This window comes from Erithacus rubecula (genome assembly GCF_903797595.1).
Source record: "Erithacus rubecula genome assembly, contig: scaffold_94_arrow_ctg1, whole genome shotgun sequence".
NCBI classification, from domain to species: domain Eukaryota; kingdom Metazoa; phylum Chordata; class Aves; order Passeriformes; family Muscicapidae; genus Erithacus; species Erithacus rubecula.
The window spans coordinates 600,983-615,891 of record NW_027635383.1 but is presented as its reverse complement, the minus strand read 5'-3'; the positions used below and the strand labels follow the sequence as shown (position 1 = coordinate 615,891).

General features: G+C 48.3%; 1 protein-coding gene across 3 annotated transcripts in view; it reads left to right on the top strand.

Moving 5' to 3' along the window:
- The window catches only part of LOC306816865 (uncharacterized protein), a 147,219-nt gene that overhangs the window by 64,641 nt on the left and 67,669 nt on the right, over nucleotides 1-14,909 (top strand). For all 3 annotated transcript variants that reach the window (XM_079333312.1, XM_079333313.1, XM_079333314.1), the window contains one exon: nucleotides 3,630-3,734. In XM_079333312.1, coding sequence (XP_079189438.1) covers nucleotides 3,630-3,734 — 105 coding nt within the window. The remainder of the gene's footprint in view (nucleotides 1-3,629; nucleotides 3,735-14,909) is intronic.

Genomic DNA, 14,909 nt, shown 5'->3' with positions numbered 1-14,909 from the left:
AGAAAAAATAAAGTACATGCAATAGTACAAAAGAAAAACCACTGACAAAGTCAGAATACAACCTGACACCCTGCTAGTTAGGGTGGTGATAGCAGTCCAGATGAAGTGGTTGAGAGCTTAGGGGTGAAAATTAGAGGTCAAGCTATTGCATTAAGAGTAAGACATTTGGCAGAAAATAAAGCCCTTTGAGTTCCAGCTGGTCCTCAGAGATCAGAGGAGACTGGGTGGGGTCAGGTGCAATTTCCGATTGCAACCAATTTAGCACTATAAGTCTGGTTGCGTTCTCTAAGATTCTTTGCGAGCACAGATTCAGGAATAGAGTGATTTTCTGAAGTTACAGAAATAGGGATTTGGAACTGCTATTCAGAAATGCACCAGCTGTGATAGAACTCTAATAACATCGTGCTAACCCATGCAATACTAATAATAGCAATGGTATGCAATGGCTTCCCAAGAGGGCATCCCCACTTGGGAGGAGGGAGAAGAGAACAGACCAGCACCTGTCTCCAAGATCTTTTGGGAATTCCTGTTGCCTAGCTGGAATTTCTACCCTCCTTATATACAGCCCAATCTTCTCCTCATTACGTATAGCACGATGTAAGCGGAGAGCTGAGCAATATAATCATATATGTGGAAGTATGTACTCCAGTTAGCTTATTAGCATATGCATGAGTGTGCGTTTTAATACGTACATCACCCTTAATCATGCAGTCGTTACTTTTTTGGCCTTGGTGTCCTTCAAAGTTCTGCTCTTAAGACTTTTTTCCATTTCATGTCATTCATCAGAGCCAAAAGAGGACTATTCTAGCAGCCCATGAACTCCTCCTTCATCCTTATTGTCCCGTCTTGATGTCAGCTCTGTGGATCTCCATCAGTAAAAATAACGTGGAGGGTACACGGTTTTGGCCTTTCCTGGCTCCATGGGCATCATCCCACACAAACCAACAAAGGAAACCTTGTGGTCAGTATCTACTATAGGCCACCTGATTAGGAGGATGAGGTCAATGTAAGAAATCAGACAAGTTAGGCAAGAGATGAGCCTGGCTAAGTAAAAGCTAAGGTAAACCTGGAGCTGAATTTGGCAGTGGTTGTAAAGAATCATAAGATGGGCTTCCACAAGTGCGTTGGTCAGAAAATAAGACTAAAGAAAGCGGAAGCAATCCTCATGCCCTGCCTTCCTCCCCGCGCCTCTCCTTCCTGCCAAATGAACCAGGAGGTCTAGTGGCCAGCAATATGGAGAAGGCTGTGGAACTCAGGGCTTTATTTTCCTCTGTTTTCACTGGCAGTATTCCCACACCTCTCAAAACCCTGGACCTCAGTGCAGGGACTTGGGGAACAAAGTGCATTCCATCATAGGAAGCGATCTGTTTTGGGACCACCCGAGGAACCTGTGGATACACAAGTCCTGCACCTGGGGAGGCACAACCCATGCACCAGTACATGCTGGAGGCCGATCAGCTGGAAAGCAGCTTTGCAAAATAGGACAATGTGCCCTTGCCGCAAAGGCGGCCAAGGATATCCTTAGCCTGATATAGAGCAAAGCAGGGTTTATATATGTTACAAGACACTTGTGTGGTCCATCCAAGGTGCTCACTGTCCCCGGGGGTGCAGGGCACCATAGACCATCCTTGGGCAGCTTTGAGGGCACTGCCTATTTTTCTAAAAGCCTCCTACCCAGCTTAGCCCATACCCTACTGCATTTAGCCCCTCAAGCCAGCAGTGCCGAACGCACGCTTTGTATTTTATTTGCTTCCAGCAGACGTGCACCTTGGAATTATCTGCAATGGAAGCAGGACATTCAGCAAACAATGTAGAGCAACTTCTTTTGGTTCTTCAAAATGTCCTGAGAAGTTAAGGCCAGGCCTGCCCTGCCCTGGCCAAGCAGTCATTTGACTGGAGGGAGCAGCACCAAAAAGGCACAGGCACCTTTGGGGTGGACTTGATGCGGTTACAAATAACAAGAAATAGTAATTGTAGCTACTACAGCCTCTTCTGCGACCTCGTAGGCCGCCCTCGGATTCGCAGCACTACACGGGGCAGATCCCTCCGCGCCCCGCGGGGACCAGGTCGACGAGGGCGGACCCGCCAAGGAGGCGGAGGAAAGCGAAAACGGCAGGCGAGACAGCAAATGGAGACGCGGGCCACGATCCGTCGGCCCAATGGGCGCCAGGGAGGGCTCGTCTTAGTGGAGGAAGTGTCGGAGCGGACACGGGCGTTGTCCTTGGCTGACGAGAGTACGGGGGTGCTGTCCTCTCGCCCTGGTGGCGCCACTACTGTCTTTGGAAAGATTATCGCCAAAGCGTCTCTGTGGTATCGTCAGCGACGAGGACTAGGAGGTAGCCGCGAATTTGCTCTGTGCGCGGTTCCTATTCCCCCCCTCCTCCCGCTTCCCCTTTGCTCCCTCCCGCTTTCCCTCCCCTCCACCTCGCCTCCCCTCCCCCTCATAACCGCGCTCGCGGGCATCTGAGCCGAGGACGGCCGCTGCGCGGTACCCGGGCGCGCAGCAGGGCGTGCGGCGGCGCTGCCGCTGCGGGTGGGTGCAGGGATGGGGGACGCACGGGGCCTCTCTGGCTTATGGCGTTCTCTGCTGCACCGTCCCCTAAGCTTGTTCTGTGCCGCACCCCCGGCCTTCCGGCTGCTGCGGGCGTTCTGGGTTGCTGGTGTTGTCCGGACTTGCCTCGCATCCCACCCTACTGTGTCGTGTGCGCGCGTAGAGAAGGACCTCCGATGGTAACTTGGTCTCAATGTGTCTGCGAAGAGCCTCGAAGAGGTTTCGCAGCTTCGCTGTGTTAGTCTTTGCTTCTGAACCCCAAACCTGGATTATTAGGACAAGGAATCACGGCTTTCTGTAGTTAAAAAAAAAAAAAAAAAAGGATTGGTCATCCTGCAGGATGCAATAGCTTTCCAGAAGTTGTTTGTGTGGGGCATTAAGACCGTGATAACAGCGTACTTGCGAGGGTCACGAGTGTTGGTACTGGAAACCGGAGTGAGCTGCTTAGACCGGGTGGGGGGGGGGAGGGAAACAATGCAGCCGTTTCCTATGCGTTGTTAACTTGAAGGTATTATCCCATATGATGTAGTTATTAAAATGCTGAAAGTTAACAGTTTGGGATTCCTTCTGCTTTCTGCTTTCGAAGGTAGGGTTTGCATGCAGTATAGAAGACAGCCTCGCGCTATGCACTTGAAGGCTTCCTGTGATTCAATACTTGAGCTCCCTGTCCTGTGGGAAATGAATGGCCGCTGCTCTTCCACTTCACTAAACTCTTTAATGATTCAGTTAAGCCGTTTGTCTCCAGTCTCTGCATGGACCACATCCAATAGAAAATCTGCTTAGGAAAGAATCAACCCGAACTAAAACTTATTGGAGGTTTTTAATTGCGAGTAGCGGCCTGTCTCCTTTCCCCATCGTCTTGCATGAGGAATCCCGCTTCTGGAGGGGGGCTCTGTAAATTGACTGTATTTTGGGTATAGAAGGCATTATATTCATGCAAGAAAAGCCAATGTTCTGGCTTGTGTTTGGGGTACCTGGTAATCTGCTTCTGTAGGAGTTCAGCAGGGCAGATGGGTTTGCATAAGGTCTCACCTTTCTCTGATGCCAGTTATGTTTTAACTGTTTACTCTTCCTGCAGTGCTGTTCGTTCCATGATCTTTTGCCCCTAGACGGGACCCTTTTCCTAGTCATGCCTAAGGAGCCAATTATCGAGTTGTCTGAAGCAGGAGATTCTGGTGAATGTGTAAGTACTGTGGGAGTTTTCTGTATGCTAAACTGTGCCTGTAGATAGTTCCTCATTTACTAGACTCTTTCCCATCCCACCCTTTCCATCTTGACAGGGCACTGCAGGTTACTTTGGGTTTTCTGGCGCTGTCATCTTCTGCCTCTAGCTCGTAATGGAGTTGAGCTTTTTGTAACTAAAAGCAGTGCTATACAGCAGTGCTGTTCCCTGTGTATGTACTTCTGGTGCAAAATGCAGTGTTGTTTTGGAGCACAGTCTGGTGCCTATTGTTGTGGCTTAGAGTAACAACAGTAGTAGTACTTCTAAGATGGAGAAGAGGGCTTGGGGTTTATGGCTGGCCAGGGGCAAGGAGGGACAAAGGTGGTTGAGAGATGCTGGATGTTTTGCTTTTATCTATGTAAGTCAAATTCAAGGCTTTGTAAACCTACGCAAAAGGAAGCCTGACGTTTATTTTCTGCCAGGATTGGTTACGTTTCCTGCAGACACAATGGGGGCTTTAACCTGGAGACAAGGTCAGCTTCTGTGGCCGTTTTGTAGTCCTTTGCTGTCTAGCTTGAGAAAAATTGCCGAGCTCTTTTTTGCCCCCATACCGTGCACGATTGGCCTTTGTAGCTTTGTTTGGCAAGCTTCAGTAGCCAGCGGTTGGCCGGACATTAATTTGACGTGCAATGGTTGAATTGCTAGGAATTGGCTAGCTGCTTTCTCTGGGTGGTTCTTGGCTCTCCTTTCTTCCCTTCCTGCCCTGTCCCCTCTTTATGTGTTCCTTTTTTCTTTTTATTTTACTTATTTATGGGTTTGTACTTCCTTCTCCAGCTTCTTGGGCATGTAATGATTGTTGGCGAGATGTGTGTTGCTCACCTGGGCCTGACCAATGGATTCCGGATGGTTGTGGATGAAGGGCCCGAGGGTGGGCAGTCTGTCTATCGCATACATCTACCCGTTGTGGGTGGCCGTCAGTTGGGCTGGTCGCCTGGCTAAGATTTTGGCACCGCAAGAGTTGATGCACGTGCACAAATTTCCAGTGAATGGATTTCATCTTTTGCCCATCAATCTAGAGGCTTTTGATGTGTAATTTTTTTTTTTGTTTGTTTTGCCGTGTGTCAGTGGAAGGTAATAAAAGCCTTGAGCAGCAGTTGCACAATAAAGATTTTTCTTGGGGATATCATCTCGGTCTTGCGCGTCTTACTGAGGGGAAGTAGTTCTGCAAGTTCAAATGGTGTCTCCCTGGACTACAAGTAAGTGGAATGTTTCAGCCAGATAACAGCATTTCAGACACAGATAGTGATTTTCCTGTTCATTTGAGGCATGAAACTGGAAGCACTTAGCAGTCTCTCACATCTTGTAGGATGCAAAGTCTTAGCTTTTTGGGAGTGGTAAGCCAGCACAGAGAAAGCCCATGGAGGCTGCTGCTAAAACTGTAGAAGATAGTGTGTGTGAGGCTACATGCATGCTTTCCAAGGGTGTTTTCGCCATGGTGCACTATGTTGGAAGCATCCACCTCCTGTTGGACCTGAGAGTCCTGGTGTAAACTGGAGTAGGGTGCCAGTTTAGCACTATGCGCATGTAAGCAAACTGTGTGTTGTGCCACCCTCTGTGTCATTCCTGTTGATCTACTAATGATGGATCACTTGCAGTAGCTGCCTGCTGTACACCTGACATCTCAAGCTCCAATCTGGGTGTTAAATGAGATAAGGGAGAAGAGGTGAACCCTTGGGGTAGGGTAGTGTTTCTTTTTCTTCACACAAATGACTCAGGCCTGATAACTCCCCTCTGGGGAAGCACCAGAACATTCCCAGCCTGCCTGAGGGGTCATCTCAACTAATGGGCCATAATGGAATCAATGGCACTAGGATCATAGGCAGCTGCAGTGACTTAGACCATCAAAGACTGTCAAAATATCCCATGACTCACAGTTTTACCTTCCTCCAGAGTGAAACTCCTTGTCCTGGGGGAGGTACTGGGCATTCCCACCTGAACCTAAGCATATTTATAATCTTTGGGTTTGGGGACTTTGGGCACCACCACTCCATCGATCTGAAGGAGGACTAGAATTTCAACAGTACTGTTACTGTCACCTTACGAACCGCTTGCCAATTTGTACTCTGAGTTTGTGGGTCAAAACCAGTTTTCTTTGTATCATTGTATTTTTTGTCATCTCTAGTAAATTGTAACTCTGACCTGTAATCTCTCTTGAGGTAGATGTGTGGGATTAATTTCTCCTGCCGTTTTGCTTTTAAACCAGCACATCTTTAGGCACCCAGTGTAAGTCTTGAGAGATGTCGGAATTACAGTTTTGTTCTAAAGCATTTGTATATTGGGGTATAGAAACTTTCCTGATCATCACGTTTCCGGGTGTATTCACATGTATGTTGTACCCTGACGTATTTCTGCATAGGGGAAAGTATTTTCCCATTATGATGCTCTCTTTACACTCAGGAGAGGAGTCAACATTTCTTTGCTGATTCTACTGCGTTTATGGAATGATAACGTCAGAGGCAATCGGTTTGATTTGGAATGCGTATTCAGTCTTGCTTGCCTGTCCTAGTCTGGGCTGCTACCTCTGGGTCCTCATTAAAAAATCGCACCCAGCCTGATTCCTAGGAGTGCCTACCTGGAACAGAGGCTAGACAAGGTTAAGCGAATAAAAGTAGGTATTGATTACAGGCCTTCAAGAGGTACACCTTGGGCAGTCAGAAGCCTCAGAGGCTACACCCAAGATGGATGATGGTCACTTGTTTTTCAGACAAATATAGGTTTGGTCCATTGACATATCAGGGGTTAATCGTCCAATTACAGCTGCAGGTAATGAAGTCGTATGCCCCCAGTTTGCTCCCCCCAATTCACTTTTGTTTATATTTTCCGGGGCCTGAGGCATTTTGGTGTCCTTGGATCTGAGGCCTAGAGGGATTGTTTTGCCTGACCAAAATGTGAAGTCAGTTTGCTAACACTTTATATGGAGTTCAGTATAATGCACTAATGCAGTAGGGGATTTGAACAATAGAAGACATTGATCCTGAGGAGTGAAGAGGATGTTTTTTCCCGGCCCTTCAGACCTGCTACAACAGCTTTTGAGAATGTTGAGCTGCCTTCATATGTAAAGGACAGCATAATCTTGTTAGTTCTGCTAACTTTTCTCTATATGGCTTGCACTGTCTACGCCATGCTTAGAGTCAGGACAGAGGCTTCTAGGGAATTTGTCTGGAGGCCTGCCCTGGGAGTAGATAATCCTGAGTGGCACAGGATGTCGAAGGAGATGGACCAGTATTTGGAAAACTTCTCTCCTCCAATGATCTGGAAGTTCACCTCTGAACACCTGCAGGACCCTGTTAAAATAAAAAGTTATGTGAAGGGAAAAGGCTCTGACAGCTCCAGAGATGGACAACTCACAGCAACATGCTGGGCCCTGGCCATTTTGGGGGGATTGGGGTTTTCCCCATACTTCTCCTTCTCTTTGGAGAATTTTCCCATAATTATGCTAAGGAAGCCTGCTGGGGCGGGAGCCTGCTCCTGCCTGCTACCTTCCCAGCAGTGCGGGCCCTGCCGTTGTCTACCAGGACCGTGCGGAGAAGTGAGTGCCTGCGGCTGAAAAGGGGCTGGAACTGGATTATTTGTTCTGTTTTGTTGTTAATTTTCATAGCTGCTGTTGTTTCCATTTGTCTGGTTAGATATATTAGTAAAGAGCTGTTATTCCTACCCCCATATCTCTTCCTGAGAGTCCCTGATTCAAAAATTATAATAATCGGGAGGGAGGGTGCTTACATTCTCCATCCAGGGAGGAGTTCCTGCCATTCTTGGCAAAATACCTGTCCTTCAACCTATAACCCATTGCTTACAAGACACTGCTTGGTATGGTACAACACTTTCAGGAGGAGGAAAAATAAAGCAAATCAACAGGAGCCATGTCCGCACAAACCATGTCTGAGCCTTGAGGGAAAAGGAAACAAATGAACAGTTAACGTATGTACGCCAACCATTGCTGAACCAAAAGGACAGCCTAAGCTGGTAGCAGTCGCCCTGGTTCAGAAAAGAAAACCTGCATAGTGAATGGTGAGGAAGAGGCATGGCCTTTGCAACCAGCAGAAGAGACAGAGCCAGAAAATATCACTCGATCTCTGTCCCTGAGCAAGGTGCGTGAGCTGCGTAGAGAGCTCACACGCGAGGCAAATGAGTCTGTATTGACCTGGCTGCTCCGAATCTGGGATGCCATGGCTAAACGGTAGAATTGGCAATGGTAGTGAAGCCAGGCAACTGGGCACCCTGTTCCAGGGTGTGATTATTGGCTGGGGGATCAGGAAAATGCAGGAAACTCAGCTCCTGGTGGCAACTGCTGTCCAGTGTGAGGGAAAGATACCTTTGTAAGGAGCATTTCCATGTTCAGCAAGGATGGTGGAACATGATGGTGCAGTGGCCGTAATTCCTTCCTAGCTATTTACTGTGTTAGACTCTTAAGAAGGAGCTAAGCACTGCATAGGATAAAACAAAGGTTCAAAAGAGGCTCCTTGCCTTTCTCAAAGTTTGTAGCTTATTTCACGGTGGTTCCAGGGCAAAAGAGGAAGAGCATCTCAGATAACAGTCTTTTCTAGGAAAGGGTCAGGGAGGGGAATTTGGCTTTCTGCCAATAGGATAGGGACAGGAGGGAAGGGTTAAGACATTCCTTATACCTTCTGGTATCGGGTTACAACATGATGGAGCAAGGTATCCAATGCCTGAGGGAATTAGCTGTGCTGGAGATTGTTTTTTCAGAGGACAAGGGATTCCCTAAAAGTCTAGGCGGTATCTAGTACGCATCACAAATGTGGCAGAAATTCACTCAGCTCGGGTCAGAAATAGATTCCTGATACTTAGTGATACTGCAATGGAGGGAAGGAGATGGTAATGTTAGTGAATTGGTTTGTAAAGTCAGCATTTATGAAGACACTGTCGCCGCCCCGTTGCAGGCCCATGTCTCTCCTGTGGAAACAAAACTAGCTGAGCATGTCAGGAGCATGGAAAAGAAAATTAAAGAGGGCTACCAGAAACTAAGAGAGAAGCTTAAGGAGGGAATATTCCATATCTTGCCAGGACAGACAAAAGTCTCTGCTATTAGGAGCAGGCGTCCCCCAGCTAAGGAGAGAGGGTACGCTCCGGGAGGGTATACTCCCGGCGGTATCGGAGTGATGATGGTTCTGTCCAATCCTCTTGAAGTGAACTCCACTTCATATGTACAGGAAGGGAAAAATAAGTATCGTGACTAGAACCAAAGGGACCCAGCCTCTAGCCAGGTAGGGAAGAGGGTCTATTGGACTGTGTTGATCTGATGGCCTGGCACATCAGACCCAAAAAAGTATAAGGCTTTAGTTGACACTGGCACACAACGTGCTTTAATGCCATTGAGAAATGTGGGGGCAGCATCCATCTCTGTTTCTGTGGTGGCAGGGGGATCCCAACAGCTGCGTGCACTGGAAGCTGAAGTGAGCTTGGCCAGAAAGGAATGGCACAAACACCCCATTGTTACTGGTCCAGAAGCCCTGTGTATCCTCGGCATGGATTGCCTCAGGAGTGGGTATTTCAAAGACCCAAAAGAAGAGCGCCAGGAGAGGCAAGGCAAAAGCTGCAGTAATGCATTTAAAGCTGTCAAGGACCGCTCCGATGCAAGCTTGGAAACTCCCCAGGTGGCCTGGGCTGGCACCGAGATGAGAGAGGAAAAAGGGGTGCTTCCCCTTTCAAAAAGGTTCCTGCAAACTCACGTGGGTGGCAGCTGGTCCCAGTGCTAGTAGTGGTGAAGGTGCGGGTGGCGGACGGCTGGAGACTGCTAGCTTCTCATCCGCAGTGGGCACGGGAGGGGAAGGTAGGCAGAACTCAATCATAATGCTGAGTTGCAGCGCAGCAAAGTCCCGGTTCAGAGCGCACAACCTCCCACAGCACCATGCGATAGTTCGATAGTTCGCAGATCCCCTGAGTGGAAGAGGCCACCCTCCCAGCAAAAACTCCCCAACCCCCTATTTCTTTGCCTTCCCCAAAACAAAAGTGTGTTGGTATCCCAGGGCTATTAGCTACTCCTTTTGTGTCTTGATTGTTGGCTGTTCATCTAGGAGTTACCCCTTTCCCCTCCCACTGTCTCCACAATGATCATGGGAAGGAATTCACTGAGAAACCTAGGCCCATAACACCAATGCATTTTTCTCTATTCTTTGTCAGCAAAGTGCAGGCCACAATTTTCTTCCACCTGGAGGGGTTTGCAGTGCACCTGGAACCCACTGCCTGAGAGGTGGCAACACAGTCCCACCATTTGCCACGGACTGGTCCAGACTGCACTGGAAACGGATGACGCTCCGGAACATCTGCAGTATGATGATAGCATCATTGTATGGGGGGACGCAAAAGTTTTTGAGAAAGGAGAGAAGATCATCCAGATTCTCCTGAAAGCTGTTTTTTCTATTTAACCAAGTAGGGTTCAGGGCCCTGCTCAGGAAATTCAGTTTCTAGAAGTCAAGTGGCAAGATGGACGTTGCCAGATTCCCACGGAAGTGATTGGGACAATACCAGCTGTGTCCTCACCGACCAGCAAAAATGAAACACAGGCTTTTCTAGGTGCTGTGGGCTTTTGGAGGTTGCATATCCCCGAGTACAGACAGAACGCAAGCCCTCTCTACCTTGTTACATGGAGGAAAAACAATTTCCAGTGGGGGTGCTGAACAACAATAAGCCTTTGACCAGATCAAACAGGAGACTGCCCATGCTGTAGCCCTTGGGCCAGTCAGGACAGGACAGGATGTGGAGAACGTGCTCTACACTGCAGCAAGCCAGGGAGAATGGTCCTTCCTGGAGCCTCTGGCAGAAAGTACCCAGGGAGACCCGAGGAGGGCCACTGGGGTTCTGGAGTCGGGGATACAAAGGATCTGAGGCCAGCTATACCCCAACTGAGAAAGAGATCCTGCTGGCTTATGAAGGGATTTGAGCCGCTTTAGAAGTGATTGGCACCGAAGCACAGCTGCTTCTATCACCCCAAGTACCAGTGCTGGGCTGGATGTTCAAAGGAAAGGTTCCTTCTCCACATCATGCCACCTATGCTACATGGAGTAAGTGGATAGGTCAGACCAAACAGCGAGCCCGGAAAGGAGTTCCTAATCACCGTGGGATTTTGGAATTCATCACAAACTGGCCTGCAGGTGCGAGTTTTGGACTGTCTTCTGAAGAAGAAGAGGTGCAGGTGGCTTGTGCTGAGGAGGCCCCACTATATAACCAACTTGCAGAAAATTAAAAGCGGTACGCCCTCTTCACTAATGGTTCCTCCCATATTGTAGGGAGAAACCAGAAATGGAAAGCAGACGTATGGAGACCCACAGGGTGAGTTGCAGAAACTACTGAGGGAGAAGTTGGATCAAGTCAGGTTGCAGAGTTCAAAGCCATCCAGCTGACTCTGGATATTGCTGAATGAGAAAAGTGGCCAAGACTCCACATCTCCACTGACTCATGGTTGGTAGCAAATGCTCTGTGGGGATGGCTAGATCAATGGAGAAAAGTCAAGTGTCGGTGCAGAGGGAACCCCATCTGGGCTGCTGAGATGCGGCAAGACATCACTGCCCGGGTAGAGAAGCTGACCATGAGGGCCCATCCCGTAGATGCACATGTACCCAAGCGTCAGGCTAATGAAGAGCATCGTAACAACAAGCAGGTGGATCAATCTTCCAAGGTTAAAGTACCTCAGTTAGATCTGGACTGGCAGCACCAGGAAGAGTTAATTCTAGCTCGGTGGGCCTGTGATGCCTCCGGTCATCAGGGGAGAGATGCGACGTGCTGATGGGCTTGTGACCGCAGGGTGAACTTAATCATGGACAGTATCTCACAGGTTATCCATGACTGTGGGACATGTGCTTCAGTCACGCAGGCCAAGCAGTTGAAACTTCTATGGTGTGGCAGGCGGTGGTCAAAGTACAGCTAATGGGGAAGCCTTTCAACTTGATTACATCTCACTTCCCCAAACTCACCAAGGAAAACTGTGCTGACCAAGGTAGAAGAAACCACTGGGTGACTGGAGGCATACCCTGTGCCTCACGCCATTGCTCAGAACACCATCCTGGGCCCGGAAAAGCAAGTGTTGTGGTGACGTGGATCCCCGGAGAGAATTGAGTCTTAAAACAGGAAGCATTTCATGAAGAGCCTCATAGACACCTGGGCCAGATAGCCATGGATTTAAGTGGGTGTGTCATATTCCCTATCATGTGCCATTTGCTGGGAAACTTGAACGATGGAATGGACTGACTGCTGCAAACCACCTTGAATGCGCTGGGCAGGGAAACCTTCAGACCCTGGGAGCTGCGTTCAGTGAAGGACACCTGTTTGGTCAATACCTGTGGTTCCATCAGTTGAGCTGGTCCTACTCAATCAGAACCCTTGCATACTGTAGATGGAGATGAAGTCCCCGTGGTACATATAAGAGGTATGTTAAGAATGACAGTTTAGATTAGTCACACCTCAAACAAAAGGCACACCCAAACGCGGGATCGTTTTTGCTCAAGGACCTGGTTACACTTTGTAGGTAATGCAGGAAGATGGGGAAACACATTGTGTACCTCAAGGGGACCTAATTTTGATTGAGAACTGTCTGTAATGTTTCATTGTGTGTATATGTATATATATATATAGGTATATAGTTGAAGAAAAGGTATTAATTGTGGCATGATGTAGATGATATATATAGGGGTGCAAGTTGTCCTGGTTAAAGGAGTAAGGTGCAAGTTTAACCCGTGGTGGGTATAACCAAACAGTGTATTCTAGCCCGCTCTGGGTCATTCCTGATGAACTTTTATTGATGGATCTCTTGCAGTAGCTGCCCAGGGCACATCCGACATCTCAGGCTACAAGATGGGTATTAAATGAGACAAGGAAATAGAGGCAAACACTTCGAGGCAGGGTAGTGTTTCTTGACACAAATGACTCAGCCCTGATCACTCCCCTCTGGGGAAGCACCAGCATATTCCCAGCCTGCCTGAGGTGTCATCTCTGCTAATGGGCCCTAATGGACTCAATGGCACTAGGATCATAGGCATCTGCAGTGATTTAGACCGCCCAAGACTCAAAACATCCCATGAGTCACGGTATTACATTCCTCCACTGTGAAACTCCCTGTCCTTGGGGAGGTCCTGAGCAATCCCGCCTGAACCTGGGCATATATATAATCTTTGGGTTTGGGGACTTTTGGCACCACCACTCGACAGATCCAAAGGAGGACCAAAACATCAAGAGGACTGTGACCATTACTTCCAACAGGACTGCGACCACCACTTGATAGGACTGGACTGTGACCATCACTCTGACCAACAGGGTGCCAGTTTATATTCTGACTTTGTGGGTTAAAGCCAGTTCTCCCTGTATCATTGTATTTATTGTAAACTGCTTTGTACATTGTAACTCCGACCTGTCATGTCTCCTGAGGTAGATGTGTGGGGTTCATTACTCCCGACGGTCTGCTTTTAAACCAGCATGCTGGGTGATTGCCATAGGCTTTAGAAATCACTGGCACCTGGTGGCATTTTATGTCTTGCCTCGCAGGCAACCTGATTGTGGATACTTTGCCCCAAACCAGAGAGAGCCAAGGGTTATGAAACCCAGATCCACTGGAGAACTGTAGGATCCTAGACCAGCCCAGATGTGAAGGGACCTCGAAAGATCATCTGATGCAGCCTTTTGTGCGAAAGGGAGCCTAGATGCGATTATTTATCACCCTGTCCAATCGCATCTTAAAAACCTCCAGCAATGGGGACTGGTGCGACTTGTGCCCGTTGTCCCTTGTCTTCTCCATGTGGTTCCCTTGAAGTACTGGACTACTGTGAGGGGTTTCCCCCTGAGCCTAGGCATGTGCCTAACAATTTGTAACTAGTTCCTTTGTCATTGCTGGCCTTCATGCAGCTCCCAGCTGCTTTTAGATGTTTCTCCTCAGCTTTTGGATCATGCTGAGCCCATTTGTCCGAGTATTTAGGACTTGAGCTTATTCCCTGCTTCTGTAAGTATTCAGTGATATGTCTTGCCATCCCTCTGACTATGCCAATTGGTGGAAATGGGTGTTTTAGGTTGCTTAAAGAATCGCAGGGAAAGGTGAGAGCAAAAGCAGGTTCTCCAGCCCTTTGAGCATCTTCATGGCCCTCCTTGGCACCCTCTCCAATCTGTCCGCCTCTTTTTATTGAATTCTGGGGATCAGAGCTGGACACAGAGTGTGGCCTGCAGGCATGACCTTTGTGAGAATAGGCCAGGGTCTGCTCTGCGCTAGACAAAGCTAGTTTTTACCAGCTAGGCACCAGACTCCCTGAGAGCCTAAGCAGAGCGACTCAGCAAAGCTGGTGGCACCCCTGTGTAAGCATATTTAAGAAAGGGTAAAGCGCTGCCTGGTGTCCGTATTTCCCTGCTGCCCTTCGATTTGGCAGTTAGCTATGTCCTGAAGGAGCTTTTTCATCCTCTTTTCTCCTCCTGTCCTATTGAGGAAGGGTGATGAGAAAACAGCTGGTTGGGCCGCTGGCAGCCAGCCAAGGTCTGACATCATAAAGCCTAAAGTGCATACTCTTCCGTGTAGAAGGGGGTGGGTGGCTTAGAGATTTTAGGAACGGGAAAATTAATTAGGGACTGAATGTTGATTTGAGTGAAGGGCAGGTACCAATCCGCCTTCTATAACTGCAATTTCATCAACAAAGGACAGCTGAGAATCAGGCCCCAATGATGCTGGTTTGGGTGTTGCTAAGATGGAGTTCATTTCCCCATAGCAGCTGTCACAATGCAGTGTTTCACGTGAAAAAGGGAGGCTTCCTCGACCCTTGTCGTGGGGAGATTTACTCAATCTTTAGTGATTAATTTGACTGTGTTTCAGGCAAGTCGAGACCCTTGTGCTCAACCAGTCTGTCAGCGTCCCATTGGGGGGATCCTTCACTGAGCAGTCCTACTGGATCAGAGGGTGGTTTGACTGACTTAGGGAAACACGCCAACAGTGTAAGGGAGACCCCTCAGCAGGTCTTCCCCTTTAGCCATTGTGTTACCTGCTGCTGGTGACTGGTAGCGTCTGCCAAGGATTCACACTAACAGTTTATGGAATAACACTCCTTATTAATATAAATTGTGACAGGTTAAGGTTTGAGGAATGTCGGTGACAGTGTCTGACTGCAAAAATATATTTGAAGGAATATACAGACAAGCTCTAATTCCCAATAA